Here is an 18,705-nt window from a genome sequence, read left to right on the forward strand (position 1 = left end):
GACACCTTCTTTTAGCACCCATACCCGACTTGGAATGGTAACCGGACGAGAGGCCGTGGTTCGCCATATGGATAAGCCGTCTTATCGGCTTTCCTCTCCCCCGGGATAAATATGTAAATCCTCCTATCCTAGCAAGGAGATACAAAGAAAAATTCAGAAAACAATCTTGTTAAACAAAAGTTCTGCTGGCAAGGTATTCCTGTTGTCTGTTTAGAAAATTAAGCTCAAATCTTTCATTTTCCAATTTTATTGGTACCGGTAACAGCTGTACAGAATAACAGTTTGTAGAGTTCAAACTTCAGAACTTGTTTTTTGTGGTTCTGGTGAATGAAAAATGGATCTACAATCAAAAAAGCTTGTCCGAGCGACTCAGTCAGATTGCCTTATGTCATCATTTGATAGGTTCAAACAAAATGGGTTTCTTTGTGATTTTGACGTTGAGGTTGGTGGAAAATCTTTTCGAGTGCATCGTACTGTCTTGGCAGCCTCTTCAGAATACTTTGAAGCCATGTTTTCAAGCAACTTGAAGGAAGTTCATGACGGTCATGTAAATATGAAGGATGTCGATCAGGACGGGATTGCACAATGTATAGAGTTCATGTATAAAGGAAAGGCAGATTTGAGAATGGAAAACATTCAACATATCCTGCAAGCATCCCATTTCTTACAAATGGCAAACTTGACAGAGCATTGTTTCCAGTACTTGCAAACAAATGTTTCTTCTGGGAATTGTCTATTTGTGATCAACTTGGCTCAAATTTACGATCGTCTCGATATAAAACAACAAGCCGAAAAGGTCGTGATAACTCATTTCAAATCTGTTATTTCTTCTGAGATGTTTCCATTCGTCACCAAATCAGATCTCTTGCGTTACATGAGAAACGAGACTTACCAAATGTCATGGAAAGCTGTGGTAACATGGGCAAGAAGAAAAGACGATGTAGATGTTTTTGAGCTTGTTCATATTGACAAATTTCCATTCAGATTTATTCTGGAAACTGTCTTTGAAGAACCCATTGTAAAAAATAACAAAACAACCAAAGATTCAGTGATTACCGCGTTATTCTCTGATGTGAAAAAACTGGAGACAGGTCTTGAAATTGACAACTGCTTTACTTTGAAGAACCTGGCTGAAACGCATCAAGTTAATGATCCGAATGCAGTAAAAAATGTGATAACTTGTTTTTTGGGGGCAAATTTCGAACGAGTTATTGAAAAAAGAGAATTTCTTGATATCGGCATGGATGACATAATGGCACTTTTCAAATCTTCAAACACAAAATATTCTTCTGAGGATGTCAAATGGGAGGCGATGATGAAATGGGTGAATCACAGTGTTGGAAATAGGAGAAAAATATTTCCAGACTTGTTCAGTTTTCTCAAACTTGAGCATTTATCTCTCGAGTTTCTAAAGGAGACAGTCCGAGTTGAACCCTTGGTTAAGAAAGCAGAGAAATGCAATGATATGCTGATGGAAGAAATATTTTCCCGAGCTTCAAAAGCTGTTCCACAAAGTAAAACAAACAAAGATAATTGATAAATAATAATTGCACTGGCTCTAGTGAAGTAAACTGTAACTTAAATGACCGCTAACATAAATGTGATGCAGAATGAATGCAGTAACTGCTCAAACAAGTTTGCGATCGGAGATTTTTGACTCATCGATCTAGCGGCGTATCCTTTGCTCTTGACTCAACAGCGAAACCGCGTGTCCCATCACTAATTAATTAATAATTCTCTAATTATACGTCATAATTCATCCATCTTAAATCAATAGGCTCCTGGTCTGAGATATGATGAATGCTTACATGAGATATCGCGAGTGTCTAACAGACAAACAAATACATATCAACATACTTACCGATCGAGATCGATAAGTAATTACACCCGTATTGTCTTGAAACGTCGACGAAGAAAATGCGAAAAGGTGGACGACTCACCTGTCCTCTCCTGAGTCAAGTTGTCTGACTCTCGTATATCCTATACATTTAGCGTATTGTGTTAATGCAAGACGAACTTTTATTTTTAGAAAAAAATATCATTTGTTTTGTATTTTCACACACTTTTTTGTTCGTCATTAACTAAGCACTTACAGCGTTCATTGTTACACCACATTTGTTTGGTTTATTTAAGCAGTTATGGCAGTTGCTTCACGGGACACAAATTTTCCATACAGGTGCAGCATGACATCTTAAAGCAGTGGTTCCCGACCTTCCCACCTCAGCTAATTGCTAACATCAAATCAAATGACCTCGTTGACCTGCTACGAAATATGAAAATCAATACAATAGAAGTTATCAATCTATGTTTGAGTAACATACACATTGTTGACACAGTCTAGAACAAAAAATCACAAAATTCAAAGATCGATTTGCTTGGCAGAAAGTTTCAAGCGAGCGGCAAAAAAGCCAGTTCACCAAGCAGTTGGGAACCGCTGTTTTAAACATTTGTCATCAAGATTTTTGCTTTCGTTAATTCAAATTTATTCTGGAGTTTATTAAAATAAACTTTGAATGGGAGCGAATAATTTTTTTGTTTGTATTAAGAATTGAGATTGCTAAATATATTCGGGTCTTGTGTAGTTTTGTACCTAACGTACTTCTTGGGGCGTAGCATAACAATCTTTTTGACATGTCAATCCAAACCCCCATCTGACTACGCCATCTAAAAATTACGTCACTACGACATCATAATCATGTCGTAGAGATTGCCAAATATACTGATGATCGCCCGAAATGGCATCGACGCCGACGATAAAAAAATTGACTAATGTCAATGATCTCTCTCATATCGGGATCGTTGCAACGAAAAAATTAGCTGTTTGATTTCGGGTGCTCGTCTGTGCGTCTTGGATGTCGGTTCGTATAGTTTGGAGGGCTCTATTACTTCACTGTGACGTTGTAGTGACATAAATTTTGGATGGCGTAGTCAGGTGGGGGTTAGGATTATTATGTGCGAAAATTGTTATTCTACGCTAGATACTACATGAGACTTATATATTCTTAATGTTTACAGATCCCATGCCTCTTCCCTGCAATGATGACCGAAGACAGACTCTTTTACAAAATGAATCGCAATACTACCCCCAAGGTAACGTCAATGTTCAAGAACTATTTAGTTTTCTAAAACATATTGATCTACTACTTTAGTTTTAGAAAGAAATTGTTAGATCCTTAGTAAAATAGTCAGAGAGATGCAAAGACAATATCATAAATGGAATTCAAGTAAAACAGACAAATGAGTGCCAAATAGTATCTTGTAATTTTTGTGTCTGTGATGATGTTAATATTTATATTCCCTCTTTTACAGTTTCTTCAATGCCCGTGCCTAAATCCACAACTCGTCAAAGGCAGATTGAAAAAAGGCAAGAGCAGAAAACACTGAAAGAAGCTTTCAGAGGTAATCCAAAGCCTGTGTGGTTTCCTCCAGTAATCAACTCCTCCATATCAGTTCTTGGCACAGTTTTCACTCACCTATCACAATTCTCCAAATTTGATTTAGGATTGAAAATCTTCTCTTACTTACTTTTTGTTTTCTAGTTTTATTCTTTTCACCAGATTAGATTAGATTTCAGTTGTTTTATACTTCATTATTTCTGCCCAAATTTTCAACCTGATAATATGAATTAATTATGAAGGAAATCGAGATCATTATCAATATTTTTCAATCAACTCAATATTATTTTCACTTGCATCAATTTCCTTATAATATGTCAATGTTGAAGCATTTGGAGTTTTACATCCCAATCAATGGTGACTATGATTCTTACACTTGTATTACCGATACATTAATCTTCATCAGAATGAGCGCTAAATAGTTTATATGTCTGTGTGGGTATTTTTGTTCACAGCTCAACGAATAGCCGAGTCCACTAATCACCGTGAAATGAATGTTCCTCATCACATATGATTAATGATTGAATAGGTTTTCTTTTTCATCATAATAATTTCATAAATGATGTCGTAGATAGGCCATACTTAAAATCATGTTGTAGGTTCTATACCAGGGGTGGGCAAGGTGTTTGGACCAGGGGCCAAGAATTGTGCCCATCTAGACTGGTGGGCCATGTAAGTGTGAGACAATATCATAAATGGAATTCGAGTAAAACAGACAAATGAGTGCCAAATAGCATCTTGTAATTTTTGTGTCTGTGATGATGTTAATATTTATATTCCCTCTTTTACAGTTTCTTCAATGCCCGTGCCTAACTCCACAACTCGTCAAAGACAGATTGAAAAAAGGCAAGAGCAGAAAACACTGAAAGAAGCTCACAGAGGTAATCCAAAGCCTGTGTGGTTTCCTCCAGTAATCGACTCCTCCATATCAGTTCTTGGCACAGTTTTCACTCACCTATCACAATTCTCCAAATTTGATTTAGGATTGAAAATCTTCTCTTACTTACTTTTTGTTTTCTAGTTTTATTCTTTTCACCAGATTAGATTAGATTTCAGTTGTTTTATACTTCATTATTTCTGCCCAAATTTTCAACCTGATAATATGAATTAATTATGAAGGAAATCGAGATCATTATCAATATTTTTCAATCAACTCAATATTATTTTCACTCGCATCAATTTCCTTATAATATGTCAATGTTGAAGCATTTGGAGTTTTACATCCCAATCAATGGTGACTATGATTCTTACACTTGTATTACCGATACATTAATCTTCATCAGAATGAGCGCTAAATAATTTATATGTCTGTGTGGGTATTTTTGTTCACAGCTCAACGAATAGCCGAGTCCACTAATCACCGTGAAATGAATGTTCCTCATCACATATGATTAATGATTGAATAAGTTTTCTTTTTCATCATAATAATTTCATGAATGATGTCGTAGATAGGTCTACTATACCACACTTAAAATCATGTTGTAGGTTCTATACCAGGGGTGGGCAAGGTTAGGGATGGGCGATGTAGAATAATTTACTATTCTAGAATAGTTAAATCGAATCCAGAATACCGAATCCCATTCTATTTTCATGCTTATTCAAATAGTGGGAATTTCCACATTGCTGGATTTAGATGTTAAAAAATTCCACTTACTATAAATGTATTATTTATTTGGAAATGTCCTGAACATTGGATTTCATTTGATACTAAATAGGCAGTTCCCAGGACAATAAAATTTAGGAATATTACAATATTTTTTGCTCTCAATTGTTCCAAATGTATGTAATCCCTAAATACTAATAAATACTGATATGCTAAACTAAGACACGCTTTACGCACTTTAATAGTAAGCGGTTAAATACAAAATAGACATGAAACAGCGTTAAATCATTATTAATGTAAGTCTGTCGAGTGTACTATAACATACCCGCTGAGAATTAATTAGATGCAGAACCAGCGTGTGGCCACTGCAACCTATGCGCCAATTAAAATCAACTTTTTATTCTGTGCGAGCAAGACACGTAAAACCAAGTTCCCGTAAACGCGATTTCGTACTTAGTTATTAGGTAATAACATCTAAAGACGAACTCATTTTCTATGATTATCGTTACATATCATTATCTACCCAGACTTGGCCCTACTAAAATTCAATACGTCACTATCTTCGCCAGATGCGGCAACTTTTTTCAAAATTCATCGCCGTCTGAAATACTACAGACTTTCGATCAAACGTGCGTCTATCTTGAACGATAGAAATGTTATCATTGATCATTATCTACCCAGACTTAGCCCTACTCAAATTCAGTACGTCACTATCTTCACCAGATGCGGCAACTTTTTTCAAAATTTATCGGCGACTAAAATACTACAGACACTCGATCAAACGTGCGTCTATCTTGAACGATGGAAACGGACCGAAAAATATGTAATCTTTTGAGAGTGAAATTTAAATGTGACAGATGTTCGCGTTTTGCGATATAACTTTGTATTTCGGAAAATGGTATTATAAAATTATTAGTAAATAATATTTGATCGCAAGTAATGTTATAACATTTGACGCCTGGCTTTTGGTTTACGTACATCATTTTTTTGGAAAACTCGTAGGTCGCGAAAAATCATTTAATTTGAAATGAAGCAAGGCACGTCTGTAAACAATTAAAGATTGTTGCATTCAGATTATCACCAGTGAGTCGGCACAAATAACGCTAGTTAGATAGCAAAGAAGGAAAACGCAAAAATGGTGCAATAACGAGTCTTCGCCGTGAGGTTATATTGCCGACTTCTTGTCCTGAATATGCCGATTGAAATTACAGTGTCTGATGTTTACCGATTCACAGGTTCTTTGCGAGCAGACGCAAGTTTAATTTAAACGAGAGAGATTTCCACGCGAGAAAAACGCTCGTCTATAATTGATAAATTAAAAACCCGAAATACAAAAATTGACGCATGGCGCCGGAAACAGAATCCTGTTATCAGATCCCGTTGGATTCGTATACTTTGGGATTCGAATCCTCCGGATTCGGTATTCTATATTGCCCATCCCTAGGCAAGGTTTTTGGACCAGGGGCCAAGAATTGTGCCCATCTAGACTGGCGGGCCATGTAAGTGTGACGTAAAAGTGAATTTCAGTAACAATATTTACAGTGTTATGAAGCAAAAGTGGAAAACAATAAGCCTCGTACCAAAACTAAATTTATTTACAATTTCAACAAATTCCCTGAGGTATTTTTTAGGGAAAACATCAAAATTTGGTTTTAGTTTGGTTGTTGCCCATGTCAAAACAAAATTTAAACACAATTTCAACAAATTCTTGAGTTAGTTTTTACTTAAGACATCAAAATTTGGTTTTAGTTTGGTTGTGGCAGCATCAGGCGGGCCAGATTGAGTTACTCAACACGTCGGATTTGGCCCGCAGGCCGTAGTTTGCCCATATCAGTTTTATACTCAATTTCTGTGAGTATAGTTTCGTTTATTTTTACTAGGATCAATGTGGCAACTTTTAAGGATTAAGGATCATGTGCCGCCATCTAGCGGCCGAATGACAAGAATGACACAACAAGATAAAATTGTTATCACCTACTCATTTCCTGCTGGGAATCTTAATGTGAGTTTATATTTTTGAATTCTCAGTAGGTCAAAAGGCAACCCGTTAATTATAAAAAATGTAAAGCGAGAGAACTCTGTTGTTTTCAAATTTCACCTGCCCCACTTGGTTTGGTGATGTAAGTGGTGAAAATTTCAAAATCATGGAAATTGTTCCCAACGTTCAAGTTTATGTTTTAAACTGGTTGAGAGACCATTTTTCACCTTATGATAAAGCTTTCATTAATAGCATTCCCTTTTAAACAGTAAATATGAACCTGCTTATGTTGGGTAAACTATTTGAATATGATGTCCAATACCAATACTTTTCGGGCAACACTCTTCAATATTTTTACCACCATAGGACAGGTATTCGAGTTTTGAAGGCAATTAATTGTACTAGTACAGCATACTCAATTTATTAGTATATGTGGATGAAGCGATGAGAGTGGGGTTTGAACCTGATATCTTTAAACATAATGATTACCACATGCCTCGCGTGACGCATCGTGCCAAGCGTTAGGAATACGCTCGCCACTGCACCTCTGATTACTTGCGTGGTGTTGCCGGTTCGAATCCCATGCAGGGGTTGTCATGCAGAAGATTGTTGGACTCCTTGATGTCGTAGGGTGATTAACCTAACCGCTGGTTAGTTAGGGCTTCTTCCATCTAGTCCCATGCGTCCGAAAACAAATATCTGGCCAACTAATCTCATACCCGACATGAACTAGTAACCTGGCAAGAGGCCGTGGTTCGCCATATGAATAAGCCGTCTTATCAACTTTCCTTTCTCCTGGGATAAATTTGTAAATCCTATTCCATATACCTTAGTCCTCCGATAAGATTCAACCAAGTTTCTATTTCTTGATCTGCTAAATTAAGCTAGTATTTTAAGTGGGGATATCATGAAATAGCAAGAATATTAGTGAGCTTTCGTAAGATTATATTCATAGTATAACTTCTTAAGACAAAAAAGATATAACTGCAATGATAAAGAGCATAAATTTTGAGTTATTATAATAAATTTTCCAAATGCAAGAGTATGATATACCTCTATTCTCTGCCTAAGATTTCAGTTATCTCTTCCAATAAAGCAATGCGTCTTACTCTTGCTGTTTCGGAATCATTTTAAATCTGCTGAATTACATGATATGACTGCAACATTAATATTTTTGTACATTTCCTATTCAGGGATATTCTCACGTAGCTCATGAATTCACTGAATATTTGCCAACTGACCGGAATGGAGAAAGAAGTTTTGGAATGCTCGAACAAGCATTCTACAGAGGATTGATTTTCAAGATGGAAAGAAAGAACGGAAGAAGAATAATTTGGGATGAGAATATACCTCATATGACAGAGCCGCATATGAAAGCTGGATGGTGAGTATTTTTTACTATTGGCATCATGATTGTTTGACACTGTGTTGAAGCTATATCGTCCAAATTCTTTGTTTTAGGGCATTGGTTCCCAAACCACGGCCCATGGGCCAATTACGGCTGGCGAATAGATTTAATATGGCCCGCCAAACTTGGGAGAAATTGTTTAGTACTTGATGTTTTTTCCTTTTGCAATCTAGATACCGCTAAATTGTTACGACATTATCACAGTGTGAGCATTTGAAAATTCAAATTATACCGGTATGTCAATTATATGTACCGGTTACGATATTGGAGGTCGCTCCTCTCTTGGCCGGCAAATATCCTTCCACTTATAATTTTTGCCCCCAGTCGACTAACTTTGGGAACCACTGGTTTAGAGCGTTCGTTCATTATTCAAGTGTTTTATAGTAATGAATTATCTAATTAACACATGCAAAGAGGCATGAGTGGGTCCGATGGCCGAGTGGTAGGATTGTGTTACTACATAAATATGTTTCCACAATCTATATTGGATTTGCAAAATTTGAAGTTACAGACTCATTACCACCTATAAGTGGCTGCTTATCCAGAGCCTTGTTTGGAGTAAAAATGCCTAATAACATATCTGATATTCCGGAAGTAGTATTTTTGTGAATCAATGTTTGTTTAATGGTCGCTTTCACAAAATACTTCCATCCACCAAGTTTTCTTGTGCGTCGTCTGATACTAACTAATATTAGCTTTATTGTTATTTTCAGGGATTATACGGCAAGACTTATTGAAGCATTGAACAACATGGGAATCTATTAAATATGGAATAAACTTTTTCGTTTCAATGAAATAACTGCATTATAAAAGATTTTCAACATATTCAAAAGATGTTTCTATTTATAACCGGAGTTACTCGTCAATATATCCATCCATACAGCAGTGCGACCTCTCCTTTTATTAATGTCCGATCAAACATAATAAGATCAATTCGAAGTGGGCTAAAGTCACAACCTATTTTTTTTTTTTTTAAGCGCTAAGTAAGATGTTGCATTCGCAATGAAGAGTTTGGTTTGCTAATTACAGTGTAATTAGTGTCCGAATTCTGTAAGTTTATTCCATTATATTTGATGATTTTTTTAGTTTAATATTTTTCAGGCTGTAAACTACCTTGTGTAATAACAATTGTATTACACTTATTATGCAATTTTTAATTTAGCCAAAGCCTTTCCTTTCCTTTGAAACATGATATAATAATTTATTTTCTATAATCCACTAAGATATTATCAGAAGTATTGATTTATTTGATTTTTTTAATTTACCGTATTTATTCGCAAATACGCCGAGTTTGAAACTGAAAAAAAAAGTTGCCCAACTAAGGGACCGTCTTATGCGCGCATAACTCAAATAGCACCAAAAAATCGGCTCCTTCGCGCATCGAGACTTTGATCACGCAACGAAATGATATAATGCTGACTTACAGTAATTGCAACAGCTACAAACCATGCTCAATTCTCACGATAAAGAGCGTGCACGCACACACCACACAAGCGATCGCTTGTCTAGGTGTGATTGTCTGATCATAAACGTGACCGCTTGTATTTGATTAAATTTAATTGTATCTTTTGCATAAGAGCAACAGCATTGATCTACCAGCCGTCTCGTGGTCAAAACGTTATCATTTGTGTACAAGTAAGAATCAGATAGAAGTTTCAGGTAGAATAATACTCACAGCATTAATTCTTAGCAATACAACTGTAATTTCAATCATTTTGAACAACCATTTACGGTAACTGAAAGGTTGAAATAACATATGAATATGATGTGATAAATGCTGTGCTGTACGTCCATGGATTAGGCAACAGCTGTGTTTTCCGTTTTTTCCTGAATCAGCAAAACGGAAGGGTCATAAATCAATCACTTTATTTCGTGGTAGCCGTTTTCTTTCTGAAGTGCCGTTATCGGGCAGGGAGTGCTTCATCGCACCGGCCACGTTTTTGTTTTTAGGATTAAAACAAATAACAGCTGGTATACAAAGTCAATTAAATAATCGGCAGACACTTTGGCATACATTATAAAATATATCAGCCCATATGTCATGTTTGAGAAGACTTGCGAAAAATAACCAAATTTATTGCCGTGTCTGCTCAGGATATCTCGACTACCTTAATATAAAATAATGGTTGTAAAATATTTTCAATCAAAAACGTCCTCATGTTATACGTTTGGTACTTCAAGTCGGCGCTGATTTAATTCCTTTCATGTTGGTAGTAATTTAGTTGTGCCGCAAAGTGCTGTCTTCTATTGCGATAAAACAGAAAATATAATAATCGAAAATTGTTTTAATCAAAATGTGGACAGCAGCGCTAGAATGTGTGTGCCATATACAAGAAGGTAGCGAATCGCGATATTTGAATATTAAATTTGAATTGAACATCATTGACTGTAATAGATGCGTGCGCAGTGTTACGATTTGTGGAAACGGCGTATATGCGAATTTTTATAAATTCACTATTTCGAAGCTGTTATTAGGGAGTCGGCTTATCCGCGTGATAGGCGTATAGTCGAGAAAATACGGTAATATTTTTCATGCCTACCTTGTGTAATAGCAATTATATCACACCTATTATGCAATTTTTGATTTAGCCAAAGCCTTCAATTTTTAATGAAACATGATACTGTAATTTAACTGTGCATGATATTTATAATTGACCAAAATGAAACTTATTTATGAAAATATATATCTCATGCTGCAAACATGAGAGTATTAGTGTAACCACTAGTAGGTAGGTAGGTACTAGTATGTGAACCAGGTTAGGCCATAATTTCAGGTACAAATACTACAGGAGTCACTTGGCTAGTCCCGAACTCGTAATGGAACTAAAATGAGGAAAATTGGAATAAAATTATGGCCTAACCGTGTACCAGGTTGTGGTTGGTTTTTTTTCGATTTTCCTTATTTTTTATTCTATTACGAGTTCGGGGACTGTCTTTGGCTAAGTGAATATGTGCCCTGCAAATAGCCCTACAAAATGGAACTGAGAAAAGGGGGCCATGAAAGGTTGGGAACCACCGATAGTCGATGAATATTAGTAGGAGTGCAAGAAACAGTAACATAAGTGAAAATGGAGGGAGCTCTTCCAGTAAAAAATAATGAAACTGATAAACAAAAAGTTTGCATAGCAACATTCAGCATAGTTCCTATTAAAAAGAACAAAATTAGGAAACAAAAATGATTTTTTTTAAAATTATCAAGACTTCGTAATGAAAGTGGGGTTTGAACCCGACCACAGTACCTTTGACAGCAGCATAATTAGGTAATAAGACTTTGCCTTCATGCTTATCAGTTTTTCAAATAGATGGATGTTTAGTTGAAAAATCTAAAAATTTATACGCTATGATGTGCAGAGTGCTATTTTTGAGTATTCACCAGTTCCAAACAAGCCTTATGATTTCAATCTTGGTATCGCCATCTAGAAATACTCCCATCTCATATGGTATTCGAACATTTTACCCAGGCAGCGTATTACTGGTGGACAATGCTATGAAAATTTCCTTTAGATTTTGTCGATTCTACAGTAGGTTAATTCTATATTCAATGAATTTCCATCCTGTTAATCTCTCAGCATGATTAGACAGAATTTATTCATAGAGCATGTGTTCAAGATGTTTCCATAAAGCGCACCAGTGATTGCATGAAACCATTCTATCAGTGCTCTCTGTTGGTGGCCATAACTAATCATCTTCTACGTCGTGCCTCCTCTCCCTCGATGTCCTCCTCTCCCTCGATATCCTCCCCTCCCTCGATGTCCTCTCCTCCCTCGACTTGCACTGACTGTAACAGGAAAAATATATACAAAATATTCTCGACATAAACATGAAAATCATATTTATTATGTAGCACACATCCTAAAAAAAATTATTTTTAAATATGAAATATTGAATACATTCCAAAATATAATTAAGTAGAAGAGGCTTATCCCAGTGTATGAAGAAATTTGTATACAATAAACAATGAAATTACTGGCTATTTACCAGGCATTTTATGTCCATAGATTGCTGTGATATTTTGGTAGTGAGTTACTTTCGAACAGAATTAAATTAATTTAGCAAGGCAGAATACAATAAACAATGAAATTACTGGCTATTTACCAGGCAGTTTATGTCCATGGATTGCTGTGATATTTTGGTAGTGAGTTACTTTCGAACAGAATTAAATTAATTTAGCAAGGTATTTTATATGCTGGTATCGGTCATGGATTTGAATATTTTGCGCAACAAAAAACTATCCTAGTAAAAAGTCCATACCTTTTCCTACCATTAGGGCTGTCCAAAATCGAATAATTTTTTGATTCGAACCAAATAATCGAATATTATTGCGCAATCCTAATCTGTCTCTACTATACGATAAAGAATAAACGACTGCCCTTCGATGTTGTAGTAACATATGTGCAGTTATATCTGACTTACTGCTGGTATTTTGCAATATCATGTTTTCAGATTTATGAAAGGAGATCACATGCTTGTATGAACTGGTCAAAAAATTAGTAGACTCCAAAATTAGGGTTTCGAAAACTGTCGAGTGTTGAGAGTAAAAATTGCACTTTGCACAAAAATGAAGGCGAGAGAAATATTGGGAAACCAATTATGCCAGGAGCGAGAGTGGTCTACGCTCGAAGCGCCGCCGCTTGCCAGATGAAAAATGTCCTGCAAAGGTGGTTCAAGCCTTTTTCGCTTTATGTACCTAGTATTAGCGTTTCGCAAATTAGCCGAAAAACGATTCCATTTTGAATATTTGCTTCACTTAGACAGCCCTACCTATCATTATCCAAATTATTTGCCCAAAAGCGAGAAAAAGTATAAATTATGTCTCCTAATAAATTAACTTGTTTTCCCGACTTGCGATATTTTTTTTGTAAGTATGAAAATACAAAAAAAAATTATTTATAACCGGGCAGTTTACCACACATTTTATGCCCACAAATTGCCACGGTATTCTAGAGAAGTAATGTTTTTCTTTTTTTCATATGTACGATAAGGCGAAACACAGAGATCTGTGAAAGGGAATGTAGGTATCAGGTCTGTTATGCTGCTTTTTTAATTTTTTTTAGATAGCTTTATTATATTTGAATTTAATTGATACTTAGTGTTTTTTTCGTTATATAAACAAAACTAAAGTTTTCCCAAAAACTAATGTAGCAAATCATTTGGTTTCGGAAAACTGAATAGTTATCAAAATAACATGCTGCCTTACCTGGGGGTCCACAATGCCCTCCATATTGCACAGGAGTCGACTGCCTTTGGGAACTAGAATACATAGACATCAGGCCTGAAAGCAAAAAGAATATATTCATTACAGACAAATACCTACCGATTAAAATCAATAAGTAACAATCTATCTGAGACCCAAACACATGACATGGTTGTTCAATATAGCCTTATTATTTTGTAACAAGGGGATATCTATTTATTTATAAGGATGGTTCAGGTTACAATATTTCTTTGGCCACTAGGCTGTTTTGACTTTAATTGCTACAATATTTTTGTTATATAAATATAACTGTTATAGTTTTTAACAGATCAGTGGCAGCTTGAAACTATTCTATCAGAGCTCCCAATTTTAGTTAGTGTCTCAAGTTGGATTGAAAATATATTACCTATACGTTCTGGTCAGGGATGGCCAATATCGAATAGTTCACTATTTCGAATACATTCGAAATTATTTTTTTCGAATATGAAATTTCGAATACTTCGAAAATAAAATCCACTAATTGAAGCTTATCTAAATGTATGTAGGAATTTCCCTACAATAAGCAATGAAATAACTGCTATCTACAAGTTACAACCTAGCTATATTACCAGGCATTTCCTATTTGCAGATTATTGCAGTATAATACCATGAGTCATGTTAACAGAATTAAATTAATACGGCAATAGTGGTATCGATGATGGATTTGAATATTTGCGCAACACAAAATCATCCTAGTAAAACGCCCATACTTTTAAATACCAACCATTGTCCAAATTATTTGCCAAAAAGCGGGATAAAGTATGAGTTATTTTTCCACTCGTGACAATTTTTTCGTGAGTACAAAAATACGAATCAAAAATTAATTATATTCGGGAACTTTACCACACATTTTAAGTCCGCAGATCGCCGTTGTATGTTTGATTGTTTGAGTAATAATACTTTTATTATTTTATAAATATGAAAATAGGAATCAAAAACTATTTATAATCGGGTAGTTTACCACACATTCTAAGTCCACAGATCGTCGTTTTATTTTGTAGATACGAAAATAGGAATCAAAAATTAATATTAATCGCGAGTTTGCCACACAATTTATGTCTACAGATTGTCGATACAACCATGAGTTACGTTGAACAAAATTAAATTAATGCGGCATGACATTTTAAATGCTGGTACTAGTCATGGATTGGATTATTTTGCGCAACAAAAAATCATCCTGGTAAAGGATCGATACTTTTAACTATCGTTATCAATAGGACGATGTCTATTTTAAGCACTCAAAAAGGGGGTTTTCATATAGGCCTCCAATAATACGGGTAGAAAAATTGTGTCCCTGTCGTTCAGTTATGCTGAATGCTGATACGCGCTAATAATTTTATATGTTTAGAACCAGATCATGTTAGTTTGGTAGAATCATACTCACAGAATTAACTATTTTTAACAATTGAGCGGTAAATTTAAGTTGTAAAGCGGCAATCATTTTGGACAACCTATTAACCCGAATGTTGAAATAATTTTGGACTACACTGTAGTACTGTACTGTACGTGCACGGGTTATTTCGCAGCTGTGTTTTCCTGTCCCTGTCGTGTTCTGCTGAATCGGCAAAACGAAAGGGTCGCAAATCACTTTATCTCGGTGGCCGTGTTTCTTTTTAAAGTAACGATAACCGACCTGCGATTAAATATCATGATTGATATAATAATAAGCAGGCCACATAGAAATAAAATTAACATACTTCCTCAAATGTGCAAATGTGTCGCAACACTATGCGACGTACGGTCGCACAGAATATAAACAAACAAAGTGCCGATTGTATTTCATCGTCATTACAATACGTGAGACAGCGTAAAAAGTCGTTTGAAGATTCCCGTAAAACGAAACACCACGTTTACGGCGAAAAGTGGCTACTATTCGGAATTATTCGAAAATCAGCCGAAAAGGTATTCGAATACTTTGATATTCGAATACATTCGAATATTCGATTCGTTTTGGACAACCCTGGTTCTGGTTCATAAATATCACGAGTAGATGTTTCATCATCATGATCCTCTGACGGGCTTGAATCTTCAGTGGATGATTCATCTCTGTTGATTTTATTTTGTGGAATATCTTTTGAAGAAGGTGAAAGAAAATTTCTTTATGAACATTTTATTGCATTTCTATGATTGAACTTAAGTTCGAGACAAGTTTCTTTCAAAAACTAAAGTAGTAAATTCCTGTGTTTAAAAAAATCAAATAGTTCTTGTGAAAGCATGAATCTTACCTTGGGATACATATTGTCCTGAAGATCTATATTGCCCTCTACTTTGCATAGAATGATAGTGCGCTCCATATCGCATAGGAGACGTCTGTCTCGGAGAAGGAGAATACATAGACATGGGGTCTGAAAGCAAAAAGAATATATTCATTAAACATAGAAATTATTCTTTCCCATTCAGCATTCATTCTAACAAACTGCAGTGGAAATGTGAATTAACAAAAGTCAACAACAACGACTGTTTCAGTTAGTCTACAGAGAATTGCTTGAAACATTTGCTATGAATCAGAACTGTGACACAGAGGCCACTCATAAAAAATATTTTTCTGCGGAAAATCTGCAGAATTTAATAAGGCCAAAATTTGTGAACTAGAGTGTTTATAGCTGGTTTGTTTCTCTCCTTATTAAGTTTAATATGGCCGAAGCCAGATAAGCTCTGAGCTGGGATGGGCACTGTTTATGAACCAGGGGCTAAAAATTTTGCCTACCTACACTGGCGAGCCATGTAAGTGTGATGTAAAAAGTTTTATGTAAAATATTTACAGTGTTACAAAAGCAAAGGTGGAAAACAATGAGCATCATGCCAAAACTATATTTAATCGCAATCTCAACAAATTCCTGGAGCAAAAAAAATTATAGTTATTGTCTCAAGTTGTATCAAAAATATATCACCTGTATCTCCGAGTTCAGGAATATCATGAGCAGATGCTTCATCAGCAACAGCCTCATGGTCCTGTGACCAGCTTGAATCTTCAGTGGATGATTTGTCTTTGTTTGTTTCACTTTGTGGAACAACTTTTGAAGCACGAGAGAATATTTCTTCTATGAGCATGTTGATGCATTTCTCTGATTTTTTAACCAGTGGTTCAATTCGGACTGTCTCCTTTAGAAACTCAAGAGGTAAATCCTTGAGATTTAGAAAACTAAACAAGTCTTGAAATGTCTTTCTTCTGTTTTTGACATCATGTTTCACCCATTTCATCATCGCCTTCCATTTGACAGCCTCGGAAGAACACTTTGTATCTGAAGATTTGAGAAGTGCCATTATGACATCCTTGCTAATATCAAGAAAATCTTCTTTTTCAATAACTCGTTCGAAATTTGCCCCAAGAAAACAAGTTATCACATTTTTTACTGCACTCGGATCATTAACTTGATGTGTTTCAGCCAGATTCTTCAGAGTAAAGCAGTTGCTAATCTCGAGACCTGTCTCCAGTTTCTTTACGTCAGAGAATAACGTCGTAATCACTGAATTTTTGGTCGTTTTGTTCTTTCTCACCATGGGTTCTTCAAGGACAGTTTCCAAAAGAAATTTAAATGGAAAGTGCTCGATGTGGACAAGATCAGAAACATCTATGTCCACTCTACCTTTTGCCCATGTTACCACAGCTTTCCATGATGTTTGGTAAGTCTCATTTTTCATGTAACGCAAGAGATCTGATTTGGTGACGAATGGGAACATCTCAGAAGAAATAACAGATTCGAAATTATTGAGTAAGACCTGTTCTGCATTTTCTTTTATATCGCGGCAATCGTACATTTGAGCCAAGTTGATCACTGAGAGACAATTCACTGGAGAAATATTTGTTTTCAAGTAATTGAAGCAATGCTTCGTCAAGTTCGTCATTTGTAAGAGATGGGATGCTTGCAGGATATGTTGAATGTTTTCCATTCTCAAATCTGCCTTTCCTTTATACATGAACTCTATGCATTGTGCGATCCCCTCCTGATCGACATCCTTCATATTAACGTGACCATCATGAACTTCCTTCAAGTTGCTCGAAAACATGGCTTCAAAGTATTCTGAAGAAGCTGCCAAAACAGTGCGATGAACTCGGAATGACTTGTTACCAACATTGACGGAGTAATTGCAGAGAAACCCATTTTCTTTGAACCTATCAAATGATGACATGAGGCAATCTGACTGTGTTGCCCTGACCACCTCATTTGAATTTGCATCCATTTTGTAATTAAACAGAACCTCAAAGACCTGGGAATTTTTATAAACAATAATGACTGTAACGAATTGAAAAATTCAAGACTAAGTTTTTGATCGCAGTTCTCTACCATTTTTAACCTAGCCTAACATGACAGAACACATGCAGTACGACAATGCCTAACGGCCTCGTGCCTTAATGAAAGTTCTTTTAATCATAGAAAGTGACAAATTGGCTGGGAGCATCATACAAGGTTTCTCTATCTACTGTAGCCTGTGTGTAACCACAGGTTCAATAGCATGAGCACATCGGTGCAGCCCCACATTTTGAAAACTTCAATTTATCTAATACAACGCTTATTCACACTTTCCGCTATGAACAAGGCCAGGCACAAGAAGACCTTAATATCTAACGATAATATAAAGAAGCTCTTCACGGACTCATTTGCAGTCAAAGTTATCCAAGCTGTAAAAACTGAAAAATGGGCAATCTCATTTGTCTAGGTTGATTGTTTGAAGGAAATATCGATAGTACTGTAGTATGGTAATCCAAAACTTCAGGTTTTTAGCGAATCATTGCTCATGAATAGAGCAAAATACTGAAAATAGGGGACTCCTGAAGTACATGCCCACAAGTACTTCTAGTTGGCCTAGCTCAACAATTTTTGCATATGCCATTTCAAACCCCCACCTGAAAATCATTATGCCATGACCACCAGAAGTACTCGTAGGCGTGTATTTCCTGTCAGAACACCCAAAATAGTGTTGAAAATGATGCACGCATTTAAAATTATGTCTCACTGAAAATGTGGCAATATTGTCTGCTCCTGGCTACGCTTATGCTTGCACAAGGAGATTGTTGTACTTTTAGTTAGATGCTGTCACTTTGTATTTTTTTATTATTGTTGCAATGCTTATTTTTAACGTCATCTG

General features: G+C 35.8%; 2 protein-coding genes across 3 annotated transcripts; one reads left to right on the plus strand and one right to left on the minus strand.

Moving 5' to 3' along the window:
• The first annotated feature begins 273 nt into the window (after window positions 1-273).
• Window positions 274-9,338, plus strand: LOC120344071 (uncharacterized). The gene is made up of 7 exons (XM_078112489.1): window positions 274-1,514; window positions 3,016-3,090; window positions 3,310-3,399; window positions 4,187-4,276; window positions 6,879-7,000; window positions 8,170-8,360; window positions 9,098-9,338. Exons 1-7 carry the CDS (start codon window positions 335-337, stop codon window positions 9,147-9,149), a joined length of 1,800 nt encoding a protein of 599 aa, XP_077968615.1. The 5' UTR covers window positions 274-334; the 3' UTR covers window positions 9,150-9,338.
• Window positions 9,339-10,556: 1,218 nt separating this feature from the next.
• Window positions 10,557-17,855, minus strand: LOC120344068 (uncharacterized). 2 transcript variants are annotated; one of them, XM_078112492.1, is made up of 4 exons: window positions 16,509-17,855; window positions 15,843-15,962; window positions 13,582-13,656; window positions 10,557-12,162 (listed from the first exon to the last, which is right to left on the minus strand). In XM_078112492.1, exons 1-4 carry the CDS (start codon window positions 17,797-17,799, stop codon window positions 12,074-12,076), a joined length of 1,575 nt encoding a protein of 524 aa, XP_077968618.1. In that variant the 5' UTR covers window positions 17,800-17,855; the 3' UTR covers window positions 10,557-12,073. The 2 variants fall into 2 exon arrangements, with proteins under 2 accessions (XP_077968618.1, XP_077968617.1); XM_078112491.1 differs by lacking the exons at window positions 10,557-12,162; window positions 13,582-13,656 and adding an exon at window positions 13,689-15,688.
• Window positions 17,856-18,705: the final 850 nt, after the last annotated feature.

The sequence above is a fragment of the Styela clava genome, chromosome 5, assembly GCF_964204865.1.
Source record: "Styela clava chromosome 5, kaStyClav1.hap1.2, whole genome shotgun sequence".
Taxonomy (NCBI): Eukaryota; Metazoa; Chordata; class Ascidiacea; order Stolidobranchia; family Styelidae; genus Styela; species Styela clava.

Bases quoted from the DNA above. Each gene is read 5' to 3' on its own strand.
- LOC120344068 (XM_078112491.1), bottom strand. From the start codon at position 17,799: ATGGATGCAAATTCAAATGAGGTGGTCAGGGCAACACAGTCAGATTGC. The intron at 15,963-16,508 runs GTGATATATTTT...TTTTGCTTTCAG, and splicing joins TCCTGAACTCGGAGATACAG to ACCCCATGTCTATGTATTCT. The intron at 15,689-15,842 runs GTAAGATTCATG...CTTCTTCAAAAG, and splicing joins AGGACAATATGTATCCCAAG to ATATTCCACAAAATAAAATC.
- LOC120344071 (XM_078112489.1), top strand. From the start codon at position 335: ATGGATCTACAATCAAAAAAGCTTGTCCGAGCGACTCAGTCAGATTGC. The intron at 3,091-3,309 runs GTAACGTCAATG...CCTCTTTTACAG, and splicing joins ATCGCAATACTACCCCCAAG to TTTCTTCAATGCCCGTGCCT. The intron at 4,277-6,878 runs GTAATCCAAAGC...TATTTTTACTAG, and splicing joins ACTGAAAGAAGCTCACAGAG to GATCAATGTGGCAACTTTTA.